The following is a 16,999-nucleotide window of genomic DNA, read 5'->3' on the forward strand; positions in this document are numbered from 1 at the left end:
TTAAGTGGTGCCATTTAAGGGTTTCTTGGCGGAGAAATAAGGCTAGAAACTAGATTTGTAAGTAAGGAGATGAGTGAAATGATAAGGGATCTAAATTCAGATAGGAAAGAGGTGAGGAGGTTTGTGAGATCTGTCGCATTAGGAGGAGGGGGGATACAAGGTATCTGATGATTAGGCTTTTGGGAAGTGGATGAGGTTTGAGGAACAGAGGCATGAGAATATTGGGATTGAGGTTGAGGATAATGGGGTGTAGGTTGCGATTGTGGCAGGGCCTGAGTTGCCTGTCCTGATTCTCCAGTCATTGGAGCGAAGGACACTCCTGGTTTGACAATTCTTGAGGGTCTCCTGGGTGGTCTGATTGTATCTTCTTGTCTGGGTCCTGCTTGTTTTCTGGATGCTGGATTTTTATACGTCTCGCACCCCTTGTAGTTGGACGGATGCCCTTCTTTATGGCATAGTCCACACACGGCAGGTGTTTGCCTAGGCTTGCTGCATTCTACGGATTCGTGTTATTGGCCACACTTGACGCACCTAGGTAAGTGATGGCAATAATGTTTTGTGTGGCCATACTTTTGGATTATGACAACTAGCCTCTAAGACAATGCGATCCATCAAATTCTCAAAGTCTTCAATTGTGATACTGGGATACTTAGGCGTAACAGCTAAAGATGTATACGTCGTTGATTCATTATTCATTCATGATTCAACGTCGTTCACCCATACAAAGCCGGAGTGCGATATATAGTATTCATTTCTGGAATAGCTTGGGAATTACAGGCCCAAATAGTAGCTTTACCACTGACATCGGATACCCACGAGTTGCCATCCAAATTTTTATATTGTTCGCAGAGAATAGCGACGCCAATGTGCTGTTACCGTACCATTTGGTAAAAGAGATCCTGGACAGCTTCGCAATGGTTCAAATTCAGTTGAAGTATCCTCATCTACGATGTTGTTGGATTTGCGTCATTGTTTTCAATGCTGAACGGAAAGCTGGACACTTAATACTTCCGCTGAGGTAGTCAGCTTCACCATTTCCCGCACATAATGCGCGTTGCAGTTTCTGGTCAGTCAGTAGCTTTGTGACTCGCTTTACCACAGTTTCGACATAGGAAGGTCCTATCCTTTCCAACACAATTCCGGGCTATGTGTCCATACCCCCAGCAACGGAAATACTTTGCAACTCTAAGTCTTTCTCGTGTACGGCTAATAACCAGTTCTACTCGAACCTTTCCTAGCTTGGAAAACCGGAAGGGAAATAACCACTGTTTGTGTACCTCCATATGCTTGACGGATAGATTTCACTGCTGTGGTGGGCTCTGAATCTTCACCCAGGAGAGGTTTTAAGGCCTCCCCAACCTCCTCTTTTGTGGTGAGAGCATCCAAATCTCGCAGCTCGAAAAGTGACTCCTTCGTCTAAGTTCGGACTTCCGCCCCTCCACCAAGCACTCTCTCCATTGAGCTTTTTAGTGCAGTAAGAGATTGCTCTTTCTTCCGGTCCAATTGGAGTAGCAGGTCACCTTTATTAATTTTCCGGACCTTGGTGATTGAAGAGACCATCTCCACCATTGCCGAATCTTCTCTTACCTTTCGCAGAACATCTGCATAGGACTGGGTATCTGAAATTTTTACAATAACGGCATCGGGCCAAGGAGGCTTGGGGTGAGGTTTCTTCCTGGATATTTTTCTTACTTTCTGCCATTGCTCCTGCTGTGGTTCTCCATGTTGAGCTCCATTAGATCTCTGTGGGCGATCTACATTATGCTGCACAACTTGTACAGTTTTCTTCTTATTCTTCTTTTTATTGCCCGCCAAAGGTGTGGTTAGTGTCCCCTCTGACTTTACAGCATTCTTCCTCGGTGGACTGACCTCCTTCGTTTGGGTGTGACCATCAGCAGTATCGATAGGGAGGGCAGCTGTTTTCAACTTTTCAAAGTATAGTTTGATTTCGCATGTGAAACTCCTTATCTTACCATGGACATTATTCTTGGTGCGAATGAAGGAGATAAGCTGCTTAATTTTATTCCCAAGATTTTTCATCACCTCGTTTGTGGTTAGTCTTGTGGCATTAGATACTACAATGGCCAAGTCTCCCGCCATTGCAGCACTGCGGTCATATGATGACGATGCTGGGAAACCCCCCCATTCCCTACCGACGCCGTTACTGAGGTTCCCTCCCCCTGCACTGTAGCACAATTGACATTATTTTCACATTTTATATCTTCTGCCAGGTTTTGAAACAGCCGCCTCTAGCCCGAGGAACAGAACTGACCAGTACGCCGCCTATTCTAGGAACTGTTGCGCCTGAATTTGGTTCTAGTTTTGGTCCACCCCAGGTATTTTATTTCCCCGGTTTCCACCATATCTGGTGAGAATCCCCCTATCTGCCACCTGGGGAGGCGCCCGATGGGAGACTAGCGACTCCACACGGGATGGCCGTGTGTGTGTGAGTTTGTATTTATCTATAATGTGATTAAATTTGGATAGTATGGATTCAGAATAATGTTTTAACAGAAAATAAATACATTTTTGAAAAACTAGATTAGAAAATAAATATGTAAAATATCAAAGAAGAGAACACCTAATTCATGTCTGTGTTTAACAATAATTATAATTGGAGTAGTGGAGAATGGAAAATAGAAACTCAGTGAATACAAAGATAATATTCCCAGTATGTTTAAAACACATGGAATTTTCGTGCATTAATTAAGACACTGACATGAGAAAAACAAAAACAGAATTTTGCAAAGAATGATTAAAGATTAAAAAAAGAATATCACACAAAATACAAAAAAAAATGTATAAGATAACATTTTATTTTTTAAAAAGAAACGAAAAACTTGTGACTTGTAAAGCTATCATTCTATTGTTTTTCCACACCATTGGCCTAATTGCTTCCTTTTGCATGAATATACAAAAATTTGATATTTTTTGAAAATTGTTTTTAAGAAGATTATACACTAACATTAGATTTAATAAAAATACAATTTAACAGGAAAAATGTATATCATACTGTATAACAAAGAGTAACAATAAAATTACTGCTTTCCTAATCTTTCACTATTAATAAAAATCTAAAATTAATTTAAAGAGATGTTTATCTTATGATAAATGAAAAAATATATTTGGATCGGATATCTTTGATCATCAATAGGAAACAGTTGTACCATTGTTAACAAATAAAAGATGAATTTAGAGACTTCTGAAAATTACTTTTTGGGAATTAAAAAATAAAATAAAATGAGAATACAATCCTAATGCCAGTCTTTAAGAAGAAATTAAAATTATATCATTGCCTAATAAGTAAAACAAATATAGAAAAAAAAAAGTTCCAAGAACTTTATCTTAACTTATTCATCAAAGCGAGTGATTGTTTTCTGTAAATTCATAAAAGTCAGTTACTGTTAACCGAGCTACAGTAATAAGTAAGCTACGTTTTATCACTTATTTCTTGATCAATTACTTGTAAACTTTTTTTCCACAGCCAAAATAATCCTGTGTTCAATATTAGTTGATAACATTAATTTCATTTCCTTACTAATTATTTATATTTAATTTCTTAATCCATAAAAAAAAATCTTCAAAAATTTCGAACAAATAAATAAAAGGAATTTCAGGGCAAAAATAGTTCAAATTTCAAAAAGTTGTAGTTGTAATAAGTATCTGGTATTTATTACTACACTGATTCATTCTTTAAATAATTTTAGTTAAATCATATTCGTGTTATATAGTTTATTTTAAAAAGGAAATTGTATATAATTTTTAAGTATGCAATAATTTTTCTAGTATTACTATCAATATGATAAAATTTTTTAATTAAAATTTGTATTATAATGAGGTGTTATTATTTACCAGAGGTTTCATGTAAGGAGAAGATAGTTGGGGTCAGTAATGGTACAAAAATAAGTTTTACTTTGTGTATTATTACTGATCGCATCCCCCTGATCATCTTTTCCTCATGAAATTTATATCATTAAAATTAGAGAATTGTAAAGTGGAAATTCATTCAATATTTCTAAAAGGTACTACTGTACAAAAACAAGCACAAACAACAATAACTTCAAAAGACATAGAATGCTACAAGTTAGTATAAGCCCGTTGACAAGGATATGTTATAGGGTTTGTTTATTGCTTATGAGTGAGCATAGACAGCAGAATATCACATCTGTGATCTAATTAAAACAGTACTAATAATTTTAATATTAGTATTCAATATTCCTGCCTTTTGGAGCTCGTTTGGTAGTTTTACCTTCAAAAGCTTGATTACTTACATTTTCTTTAGTGGATCCACTTAAGAAAGGAAAAACAATTGTAATCAAACTGTTCAATAGTATTCCAGAATTTACTATATGATACTCCATGTGATGAACAGGTAGTCCCTGAAATTGTATAAATTAAATTTTTATAAAGATTGGACTGTAGTCCAATTTAATTATAAAATTCATAGTTATTTTAGAGTAAAAGAATAAATTAAGAATCTTTAAATGTTAAAAAATCTAAAAATCTAGTTAAATTATTTAAATAATTTAAAACACAAAAATTTTTGCTGAACATTGCTAGATTGCTAGACCTGATGAGTGAAAATTCTACTTTTTGTTTATAAATTATTGTATAATATGTACCTCTGCTTTCTGGGAAGCTACTTTACAGTTGTTAGGAGTGAAGTATTTAAGATATCTCCATGACAAATTTTTCATATCAATAATATAAACAAGGCCATTTTCTTGGGTCTCAGGTTCATCCAGAGCTAGTTCTAACCACAAATCATCAACTTGAAAATTTTCCCAAGGATCAAGTTCACCAATTACAATATTACCTAAAAAAAAATACATAAATTTTACTTTTGTTTGTAAATGAATATTATAAATCAATTTCAGTATCATATAAGATCAGAATATATCATATTCAATAATCAATACTCAAATTATTGCAAATTTAAAAAATAATAATAATGTGACATGAAGTTCCTAATAATTGATGCAATTATTGAATTTTAAGAGAAATTAAAAACTGTTGTGGAATTCAGGAAGGGTTTTATAAACAAAGACAAAGAGTGTATGTTTCCGTTGATAGATGCCACATCCGACTGTGCTTAGAACAAAGAAACATGCTTCACAATCCATATTGTTTTCATTAATGTCCCAATCAGTGTCTCGTGCATTTAATCTGTGTTCCTCATCTTCTTTGGTGTAAAAATCTTCAATAAAAAATGTCTTCATCTTTCAGTCAAATTTTTCTTCATCTTTGAAGCAAAGTATCAGGTCTCCAGTTAAGGCCTTTAGAAACCTTTCAGCAGGCTTCTCTTTCTGATTCTTCTTTTTTTCTTAACACTTCTCAGCTTTTCCATCATTTGATGTTTGATGTTAATCAGATGTCATTTGTTCTTTCATTTCAGTAGCTTTGTTTTCAAACTGTTCATAACTCTCTTCTGAGCTTCCTTCCTGGGAAAGGATGACTTTATTCCCCTTTTCAATTAACTTGGTCACAGATAGTGGATCACCAGGTAACTTTGGAACCAAAACATCCTGAAAGTTAAGGTTGTTTATACAACTTTTGTTATATGTCTTTACTTTACTTTTTCCTTGATGAATTTTAGGAATATCCCTTTCATCTTCTTTTATTTCTTCAGATCCTTCCTCCACCAGATGCTTTTCATCTCTGTTAATTGCACATAAGGCAAATTCTTTAGCCAAAGATACTCTATATTGTCTTTTTGGTTGAGGCTTTTGCGTGTCTGAGGATCCATTTCTCCTGTGTCGTCTATTATTTTCTTTGGTTAACCAGCATTCCTTTGTTAGGTGATCTGGTTTTGGTGCTCAGAACAAAGAAAATGCCTGTATCTTTGTTCACAGCAGTGTCATAGTGTCACCATCTACTGTTTTATTTACAAATCAAATAATAATACCAATTTTATACAACAAAAACTAGTTTTCTGAAGAATAGATATTTGATTATTGTTTAAAAATTACAAGAGACAACAACATATAAATAAATTTGTTATTCACATTTTCTCAACCAGAGAATATGAATGAAAAAAAAGAAATCATAGATATAATTAGAAGTTAGTTATTTTTATATATCAGGCACAGTGGATCCTGACAATAAAACAGGTCAAGGGAAAATGAAACTACCTAATATTAGGGGTTCCTGTGATGTAGCGAGGGCCAAAAGTATAAATCAGTGGATGAACTGTACATTAATGTCTGTAATATAAGAGTCTTTCTTAAAATAAGAAATTATAATAATAAACTCTTCATTTATTCTGCAAAAACTCCTTCTTGAACATCATAAACAATTACTGATGTAATTTAGAGCCTTAGAGAAAAATAAAATTTTAGCAGATGAATTAAAAAGTAATAGAAAATAAAATGAAAAAATGACAAAAATGGGGAAAATAAAATAATAATAATGAAAAGTCACTAGTATTATATTAACATCTAGGTTTTTATAAATTTTAATTAGAAATAAACAAGATCTATTTACAATTTATTAGGAACTGTATTGAAAGGAAATTACTAAAACAGCTAGCTTTAAAGGTTGGAAGGGAATTGGAGCAACAGATACAGGAAGGAATAGAATTCCACATGAGGACAAAAATGGTAAAGGATTTGTTGGAAACTGCTCTTTGGTGGGCTGTAGTATGTAAATATAAAGAATGGGTATTACAGGAGTAAACAGAGGATTTTAATTGAAGGAGATCAACATATTATGGACCTAATAACTTGGTCAAGGAAAGGTATTATGAAATACTTACTCTGGTAGGAAGGGTATAGTCCCTTTAACTCTTAACAATATCAGAAGAGGGATATATTCCTTAGAATCTCAAAGACGAATCGAACAAAGCATATGAATTTAATATCAATAATAATAAGTCATAAAAACATAGTGGAGAAATAATAAGAGATAGTTGACCGTGGATAAATTATATGAGGAGAAAATGGTTGGGGGTGCTGTCAAAATATAACACAAATAAGTTGAAATAACTTATTTAATCATGCTGACATTTCAGCTAGATTTTCTAGCCTTCCTCAGGGCTAAGAACAAAGAACAAGATAACAACCAATCAATACAAAAATTAAAAAAAATAAAGTATTAACAGAATGACATAAAGTAAATAATTGTACAAAATGAAATTAAAGTGATGAAAGAAGTGGAAAATAAAATTAATGTATAGGTAATTGAATAAGTAAGGAAAAAAAGGAAATAAAATACAAATTTGAAGTTATATAATGCAAAGGAATATGAATATTTTAGTTTATTAATTATTTAAAACTTAAAATTATGGAAAGAAAAAATAAAATTGAGAGAAAGAAAATATATGTAATTAATGAAATATGTAACCACATTAAATACAGAAACAAAATATGAAGTTAAGTTAGATGAAGACTAGAAACTCTAGCCAAAATGTCAGCACAATTAAATAAGTTATTTCAACTTATTTGTGTTATATTTTTACCGCACCCCAACCATTTTCTCCTCATATAGTGAAGAAATATTTAGTACATTAATACATACATTACTAATTTATTTAAATGTATTAATAATGGATTAAAATCTTTCCATGGATTCATGTGTAGAAATTGAATTGAAAAGAAAAAATATGTTACAACCATGTATTTTTGAAGCATTAAAATGATTCATAATGCAAAAGATATTCAGGGAAGCCCTTGTTTTGAAAAGTTTATTAATAGTTTAATAACTTTTCCTGGAAGTGGTTCTATAATTCTGTTCACTGACTCAGAGACTGATAACTGAAATGGAATTTTAAAATTTATTTCTGGCTGGACCACAGAGTGAATCTCAACCTTTCTACTCTAGCTAGAATAGGTTGATAACCTGTAGGATAACCACTCCATATGCAAGAAATGGCCAGGTCAGAGCAAGGGGCCATTGCAAATGTATATGCAGTGATTCTAATAAAAATGAAGCAGCTTAAAACTTATTATAATTACCTAATTTAATGACATATACTCTCCTTCCTGATTGGTCACGGTCTTTCAAGAGACAATGAATGTGTCTAAGGAGAGCAATGTTATGACTCTCACTGAAAACTGTAGTAGCGAACCACTTTGGATTTTCAAGTTTCAGCATATATACAGATTTCATCTAAAATAAAATAATGATATATGTTAAGACTACTTTCATTGTAAATATTTTAAATATATTATGAAATATAAACGAAAATAAATCTTCTTATTTTATTGTTTTAATAATTATTGAAAATGTCCTCTTTTTTGTCCCATGAGCATTCATATCATTGTATATGATTTCTATTATTTTTTAATACAATTCAATATGATGAAGACAAAAATCTTTACTATTACTCTCAATGCTATTCGAAATTGAAATTGTAAATTTCCTTGTCTTCCATCAGGGGCTGAAGAATTCAAATTTTGTAAAAGATCTAAGATCTTCTTTCCTTGGCTTATGATTTAAAATAAGAAACACAGGAGGTGTCCAGGTGAGCAAAATGCTCAAATGAGAACAAAAAGATATCAAGCCAGGAGTGTACTTGTGAGAGAAATAATCAGTCTTACCGTTGCGAGGAAGCCATAGCAAAAATCAATTAAGTATAGGTGGGGAGGTAAAAGAGGAAGTAACATAAATAAGCGGCAATAACAACATCAAAGGGTTAAAGGAAGTAGACAAAAGTATAAACAAAACAGATGATATTCTTGGGAAATACAGAAATCTATTACCCCATATGAGCAAAATGCTCAAGGCTACACCTCTCCCCAGTTAATAAACATTCAAAGTACTGATTAACCTAGAGCAGAAAGAGACAATTAGTGAAATAGAGGTAACAGGCAGCTTTATAAAGACAGATAGTCATTTATATATAAATTAACAGACTTTGAAGGACTGTTAATGTTGCAAGAAAGGAATATGAGGCTCCATTAATGAGGGTAATCTGGACCCAAGTGGGTGGAAAAAGAAGAAGGGGATGATTAAGAATGAAATCATTAAATTAGAAGTCTAGATCTCTCTTTGCTTGAGTGTAGAGAAAAACAGCATAAGATATATGAGATTGGAGACCAAGGCTCTTATTAAGCTGAAGCACCACAAAAGATAAGTGGAAGATTAGATAACTTAAAGTGAAAAATTTATAATTTGGAAGTGGAAAATTCATAATTTTAACAGATTTAAAGAATTTGGATTGAATATAAAAATATGGGGTACAACACAAAATTGAAGTGTTTTATAATGAAATTTTAGTATTGTTTAAAATTAAAATGTTTTAATTATTTAAAATTAGGTTAGTTTTTTTGGATGAAAATTAAAAATAGTTAACATGGATATTTTCTATAGATCATAAAAATATTCAATAAATAAATGATTTATTAATAGACAGTATTATATAATAAAGAATAAAATATTAAAGATATATAGATATAAACAATTAAAATATTTATCATCTTATTATAAGATATCATACCTTTGCAAAGGCTTTATTCACATCAAACTTAGTGAAATGAAGGTATCTCATTATCATCCGATTATCTTCACCAATGTACAAAGATGCTTCACCTTAAATTATAAATTATTAAAGTAAAGACTAATAAAATAAATAAAAAATAGGTTGATAAAAAAAAGGCACAAAATGGTATTTATAATATAAAGTAGAGCAAGTCATCAGAGATCATAAGCAGACAAAATGCAATATGGATTTATATGAAATTTTTGTAGATTTTTCAATTATATTAGTAAATTAACAATAAAAGGAAAATTTAATGCTTTACAGAATATATTGTATGCTATTTCTTAAATAAACAATTAAAATTAAAACTTTCAATTAATTTTACTCAATTTCAATAAATGAAAATAAAGAGGACTAAAAAAGACATTTTTTACTAAACATATTGTTGTGGACTTAGGTAGGGTTTTATAAATAAAGACAAAGAGTGTGTTTCATAATAGACACTACTGACACCCAACTGAGACAAACTAAGGATTCCCTCCTCCATCCCTGAGAAGCAGTGCTGTTATCTACAGTTTTGTTTACAATATTATTTACAAATTAAATAATAATACCAATTTTCTACAACACATATCCATCAAACATGCAAGTTTTTTTTTTCTGTTAACCTTGAAAATGATTTAGTGTTAAGTATTTTATGTTACCTCCTGCTCTTGCCATGACTACTTGCAATCTTAAATGCTTTATAAGAAACCAAATATTTTCTGAATGAATGAAATTCGAAAAAAATTTAAACATTGCAAAGACAGACTGTGTCGTGTTCGCTCATTAACAGGACAGACAATCGACGCCCGAAGTCACTTAAACTTGCCGGCACAATCATATCCCCCTCCAACTCCATCATTTACCTGGGCATGAAGCTGGATAACTATCTTAAGCTTTCCACCCACCTCTACCAGAAAACAAGGACGGTAAAAAGGCGTTCTTACCAACTCAACCATCTCACACACACCAACAACACCAGCGCTCTCACTGTTGTTGAAACTGCAGATATATAAAAGTATTCTAAGGCTGGAACTTCTATTTGGGGCCACTCTTACAGCGCCCCAGCACCTCATATATTTAAAAATCAAATATTTCAAGAAAATATATTGCATTAATCATTCCTTAGAATGGAGCACTGCTACAGTGCTAAAAACTGAGAAAAACAATTATATGTAATCTATATTTTATTATTTTAATAATATTCTGTTTTAGGGGTTCGGAAAAAAAAAATCTTAATTCAATTTCTTCCCATATCATTGTTAAAAAAACAGACAATGATAAAATTCATGGCTAACAATAAAAACAATTTTAAACTGACAACACTTTGTTTTTTTAGTAGAAGCACACTTTAGGTTCATTTTACAGGAAAAAAAAAAGAAAACAAGATACGAGAGAGTAAAACTAGAAAAAAATAAATAAATAAATGATATTAGATACTCATATTTTATAAGTATCTAATACTTTTTTTTACCTCTAAACCTTAATATTTTTTGAAAATTAAATTAACTTGGTAATGTTGGAAATACCATTGGAATACTGATAAAATTAAGCAATGTTTATAAAATCCTCAAGTTAATGCCTTGAAAATTTATAGCATGAGAGCCTACTGAGTATTTCCAAAAATTATTCATTTTTACTTGATTATTTTGCTTTAGTTTCTATGATTGACTAACAAAATAATATTTTCCTATAAAATGATTGCAATTTTATAGAAAATTTATTTTAGATTCCAAAAATTAATAAATCTTCAGTTTTGGTCGGGAATTTTGAGAAAAACATGATTTTCTAGGAAAACTCTTTGAAAAATAATATCTCAACAACAGTTTAATATAGGAAGGTTAGGCTGGTGGTACTTAATGACATTCTGGGATACTGACTGCACTGTTAATTATCAACATTTCTTTCAAACATCCTCTACGGGGAACTTCCTCTAAGACATAAATGACCCCCGGTTATCCAGTTTCAGAAATTTCAAAGTATTTCTTAGATATTGAATCAGTAATTTCTTTTAGTAGCAAAGTTGATTTAATAGCCTCCCTCAGTTCTCCAGCACATCTAACTTTTTAATTCCTTTTTCTTAATGGAAAAGGGAATCTTTTATGATGGATTCTTATTTAGAATTAAATTATAAAACCAATTTATATGGAGTGAACAATTTGTGGACAAACACCAAAAACTTTTAAAATTCTTATGTTTTACATTTTTTATGATTTCTATATTTCTTTATTTTCTCTTAGAGCGTCAGATCAATATAAGAGTAAAACAGACCTAATCTGTGAAAAATATTTTGAATAAATTGTGCTTTTTAAATAAAATTATTCAAAAAAATAGTCATTTTATAAAAAAAATTCTTTTATAATTCTATAAATAAAACTAATAACAGTTTTAGTTTCAATACTTAAAATTATTACTGATACTATAAGTATTTTTTAACATTTTGTATACAAAACAAAACAAAATGTTTTGTACTAGAATATACTTTTTATTGAATTGAATACCTTATATACATTTTTGGTTCAAGAACTAACAAATAATATCAAAGCTTCTTAATATAGGTTAGTAATGATTGGAAAATCAGAGTACAAAATAACAAACATAATCTGTTATGATTGTTTATAAATATCTTGCTTCAACTGTTTTTGTTTAAAATATATTTTCTTTCAAAGTGAAAATAAACTTCATTATTTTTTCCAGTTGTTTTTCTTTTTATCTTTTTTAAAATGTTCTTATGAAAAATATGTTTACTTGCTTACTCTTTGCAAAATAGCACAATGGAAGTTCAGTCAACAGGCAAACATTTTAACTTGTTTGTTATTAAGTTACATAAGTGAAAACAATTTAAAAGCAAATTAATAAAAAAAAATACAGTTTTAATTCAATAATTGATTATTTAAATATTAATCAATAAGTACAAAGAAGGATTGATGATGGATGGTATTTATTGTTTATGGATATACAACCATCTGGGCCCTGTTTCATAATAAAGTATAAACTAATACTATTAGTCTTGTCGATTTAACATAATACAATTACACTGACTTGTACAATGGTAACTTGTACTTTAGTACTTTTTAACTTCTCTAATATCACTAATAGTCCTCCCTATTATGAAAAAATATAAGTATTAGTGTAATTACCACGTTGTTTCTATACTTTTTTATTATGTTTTTATTATGAACCAGAGCCCACGTCCTCAAAAGATGTATGTTTGTTTGAAGTAGAAGTATGTCATTTTTTAATTAACATAAACATGGTGTACAAGTATATAACTAATTAAAATTTACCTAACACTGATATAGAGTATAATACCCTCCTTTCTTAAAGGTAGGCATTATCACAGTCTAAGAAAGTTATCACAGATTTATATATTTAATTTACTGATCAATTTTTTTTAGTAAGTTATCATTTTGTTTCCAAAGTAAATGTAGCACTATTATTGTATTAATAATGAATAACTTTGAGTCTGAAATTTTTATAAATTAACATTTTCATTTCCTTACGTCTGAAAAAAATAGTTTTAAAGTAGTGTTTGTGTCCCAATTACATGAATATGCTGATATTAAAAAAAAAATTGCATCCTTTTTCACAAAAAAGAATTCGTTAAGTTCTGCTTCGACTAAAAATATTATCTTTGTTCTGTTATCTCAATCAGCCAAGAGATATATATGCCCTAAGCAAAACATCAGTTTTCTTTAAATTATTTAAAACTATTAGTAAACATTATATGGATGCTAACATTAATGAAAAACAATTTTCATTTGAATGTTTACTACTCAAAGAAACCGGGTTATATTGGGAGTATTTTAATTCTTCTAGATGAAAATCTAGAATAAAAATTTTTATCCTATAGATATTCAGTGATATTTAGCTTTGGAAACTAGATGTCCAAAATTATTGCATTCAGTTTGGCGAATCCTGTCAAGAAATTTTATCTAAATCATGACAAAGTAGAGCTCACTTCTTGCTCATACCACCATTTCTTCAGTTGGGTTAATAGTATAGAAACTCTTATACAAAGGGTTATTATAATTAATTCAAAAATGAAATAACATAACAGCAACATAAAAGGAAAAAAATAATAAGCTAAAATGTTCGAGTTAATGTTGTCTTGTGTTTAAAAGAGGATTATAAACTCTTATTTTATAACCTTATTGCATTGATTTTGCTTTCATTCATATAAAATCTAATTTTTTTTTTAGTTAATTCCAAACTTGTTTTTAAATATGTTTTTTGTTATGTTAATATAAATAAACTTAAAAAAGTAATGATCAAATTTCTTTATCAAACCTGCTCTAAGCAATTCAATTAACAAAATGTTTTGCATAGTCTTTAATATCGATTAGAATTAACACTAAAAATGTTGTTTTAATTACCATTTTTAATCAAAAGAATAAATATTATTTTATTTAATATTATATAAACAACTATTTATTATTTAATTTAAATATTATTATATTTAATTATTGGTTAAGCATTTTTGAAAATAAAGTTCAGAAAAGTAAGGATAGAAGATAAAAGATAAAGTCATTGAGAGAAAACAATTTTTCGACTTTAACAGATAATTTTTACTCATATTCACATAATTTCATTAATAAATACAAAAATTTGAATCTATCTACAGTGATTAAACTATAGAAGATAATTGAATAATGAACATTGGTTTCATTGATGGTACACTATGAAGAACTTAATGAACCTTAAATATTTTGATGGGATCCAGAAATATCTAATTAGAAAATATTTATTCACTTACTTTTTACAAGTTGCCTTAGCTCTTCAACTTCTCTGACATGTTTATATTCTGAAAGTGACATCTTCTTTAGCCGATTCCTTACAGCTGCAGTGAACCTCTGATAGTGCCAACTTAACAACAGCCTAAGTGATCTCCCCACTCCAACTTCAGCCTCAAAGTTAACCATTTTTGTCTATAATAATGGCCAGTTCTGTTTTCATTCACAATCAAAACTTCTATTATTTGTTTTCTGCCTTGCTTGTGATGATCCAAATTTATTTTTTATCTTTATGATAATTTTTTTTTTTATCGTTGCTCATTTTAAACAATAACATCTAGAAATTATAAATTTATTTATAATATTAATCTAAATAGGTTAAAAAGAAACTAGAACCACATTTTTAAACCCACAATATTTATATTGATAAAATATTTTATTTAAACATAATCCTTTTTAGATGTTTTGGCTCATTTTCCATTCTCAAACAATTTACTAAAAAAAATTTTAACGTAGTGTCTAATATTATATATCCAGCTTACAATATTAGAATATATTTGATAATGCTATCACATTTTTTCTTTCCATTTCCATTTTTTAAACCATCTGGTCACATCTGATTTGATAGTGGAAACTTTTTCTTTTCATTCTTTTAAATAAACTTAAATACTCTTAACTCAACATTTACTAAGGAATCTTCATTATAACAATTATTTAACCTATTGTATATATTTTTTTCAATCATCAAACAATAATAAAACCTGGGGCGATTCATTTATTTTAAATAGCTACTATTTTTTATTTAAAAAAAGAAAAAAAAGTATATATGAATATATAGTTGACCGTAAAGATTTAAATATAAGAAAATAGTCAGAGTTGCGGTAAAAAAAAGAACAAATAGTTTAAAACTATTTTGATGTCCGACGTTTCGCCCCACTTTGCAGGGCTTCATCAGGGGTGTTCAAAGCGAAAGGTTGAACAGAATATGTCGGACATTAAAATAGTTTTAAACTATTAGTTCTTTTTTTGACTGCAACTCTGACTATCTTCTTATATTTAAAAAAAAATGGATGGTTTTATGTTTTATGACTTATTTAATTATAACTGAAAATAAACCTACTAACACATTATAAGAACCAAGGAAGTAAACCTTTCTTTTTTTGTCCAGAAAATATTAATTAAGAACTTTTAATTTTTTTTTAAATTTTGATACTAGAGTATATGAAATGAAAAAAATTATTTTATTCTGTATGAAAAATTTCCTAAGAATAATTACATGGTTCAGACTTATGATTATTTGTTTGGCCAAATAGTTAGCAAATTGTGGTATTTAAATTATCATTACAATATTATGGTGGTAAAATTTCATGAATATATAGATATTTTACATTGATTAGGTATTTTGATCATGAAGTGGATGAAGGAATAGGTTCTATTTGAAGAAAAGAACGGAGAAGTATTGATGAACGGAGATGGAGGAAATTCTAGGAGGTTGTAGGAGGACAAAGGATTCTATGAGAGGGCATAAATATATCAATCATTTGGAACTTAGTATTTAATGAATCGGTGAATGAATATAGAATGAAGAGATCAAGGATTTTGTAGGATTTTTGTTTTTAATGATTATGATCCCCCTTCATTAACAACAATATCATTTATGAGTAGATATGTGCTTCTAGGTTTCAATTGGATAAAATATAAGAGTTAATTGGGTTATATAACTCAGAAGAAGAAGTAGTCTGTATAAAGAAGAAGACGGGTTTCCCTCAACAAAGGAAAGGATCCAGGATTAAGAAAGATAGAAGAATTTCATTCTGCAATATGCAATAGGGCATAATAAGTAGTTCATTTAATCATTAATCTTTATTCTATCATTGTTATATGAAATATTTCTTATTAATTTATAATTTATATTCAGATTTACTTAACAAAATTAGTATATCTATTGTGATATGCATAATTAGTATAAATCTCACACACAATTAACTTAATTAATACTGAAAATTTCAATGCTTCTTCTTTTTTCTTTGTCTGTTTACACCTACCTGGTCATTTCTGACATATGGAAAAGTTGACTTTATTTTTTGGAGGTACCACTGAATGAAAACTTGGCCAACTACCATATAAGGTGATACCTCAACTACGTCAGCTATAAGTGGCCTTATACGTCAATGCTGAACTATTTGAACATTATTGAAGTGGTCATGTTTGAAGAATGTCATTTCAATTCCATGAACTTAAAGATTGGGAGTGGGTCCCCCCCCCCTCAGGGAGTGGGATGCCCTAAATGATAACCAGAAACATAGAAATGGTTTTAATTTTCTTAAAAAGGAATAACCTTTTGAATAAGATTTAAACTCGAAAGTTTAAATAATTTTAAAATAAGTAATTATGTAAATTTATTTAGTAATTATTTAAACAGTTTCAAATCTTGAAATAGAATTATAAAGTGCGGAACATGGGCATTGATGACCTCAGGGTTTTATACCCTAAAGCCCCAAACCAACAACAAAAACAACTTGAAATGGTGTTGCTGCAACAACTTACTGGGGAGGGGGGAATCAAGATTTTTTCTGCAATATTGACCTAATTACCTAACTTACCCAAAGTCTGGAAAGTAGTACTCTTTAGAATTCATTATTTCCCAAAACATTGTCGGAAAATTGACCTCTCTAAATAGCATTTATAGCAACTTTTAATAATAATAACTTTTTTAATATTTTACCATAATTTTAGCCATTTGTAGCAGGTTCTCAAATCTAAAATTTCCCAAGTTAATATTGTAATTGTAATTTAAATACAACAA

General features: G+C 29.8%; 1 protein-coding gene across 1 annotated transcript in view; it reads right to left on the reverse strand.

Moving 5' to 3' along the window:
• Positions 1–14,535, reverse strand: part of LOC106686818 (clavesin-2) — a 20,068-nt gene extending 5,533 nt beyond the window's left edge. Inside the window, exons 1-5 of the mRNA XM_014430367.3 lie at positions 14,217–14,535; positions 9,437–9,528; positions 7,953–8,106; positions 4,623–4,816; positions 4,272–4,379 (exon numbers count right to left, since the gene is read on the reverse strand). Coding sequence (XP_014285853.1) covers positions 4,272–4,379; positions 4,623–4,816; positions 7,953–8,106; positions 9,437–9,528; positions 14,217–14,382 — 714 coding nt within the window. The 5' untranslated portion in view covers positions 14,383–14,535. The remainder of the gene's footprint in view (positions 1–4,271; positions 4,380–4,622; positions 4,817–7,952; positions 8,107–9,436; positions 9,529–14,216) is intronic.
• Positions 14,536–16,999: the final 2,464 nt, after the last annotated feature.

Source organism: Halyomorpha halys, unplaced genomic scaffold (genome assembly GCF_000696795.3).
Source record: "Halyomorpha halys isolate HHAL.00 unplaced genomic scaffold, Hhal_1.1 Scaffold881.1, whole genome shotgun sequence".
Lineage (NCBI taxonomy): Eukaryota > Metazoa > Arthropoda > Insecta > Hemiptera > Pentatomidae > Halyomorpha > Halyomorpha halys.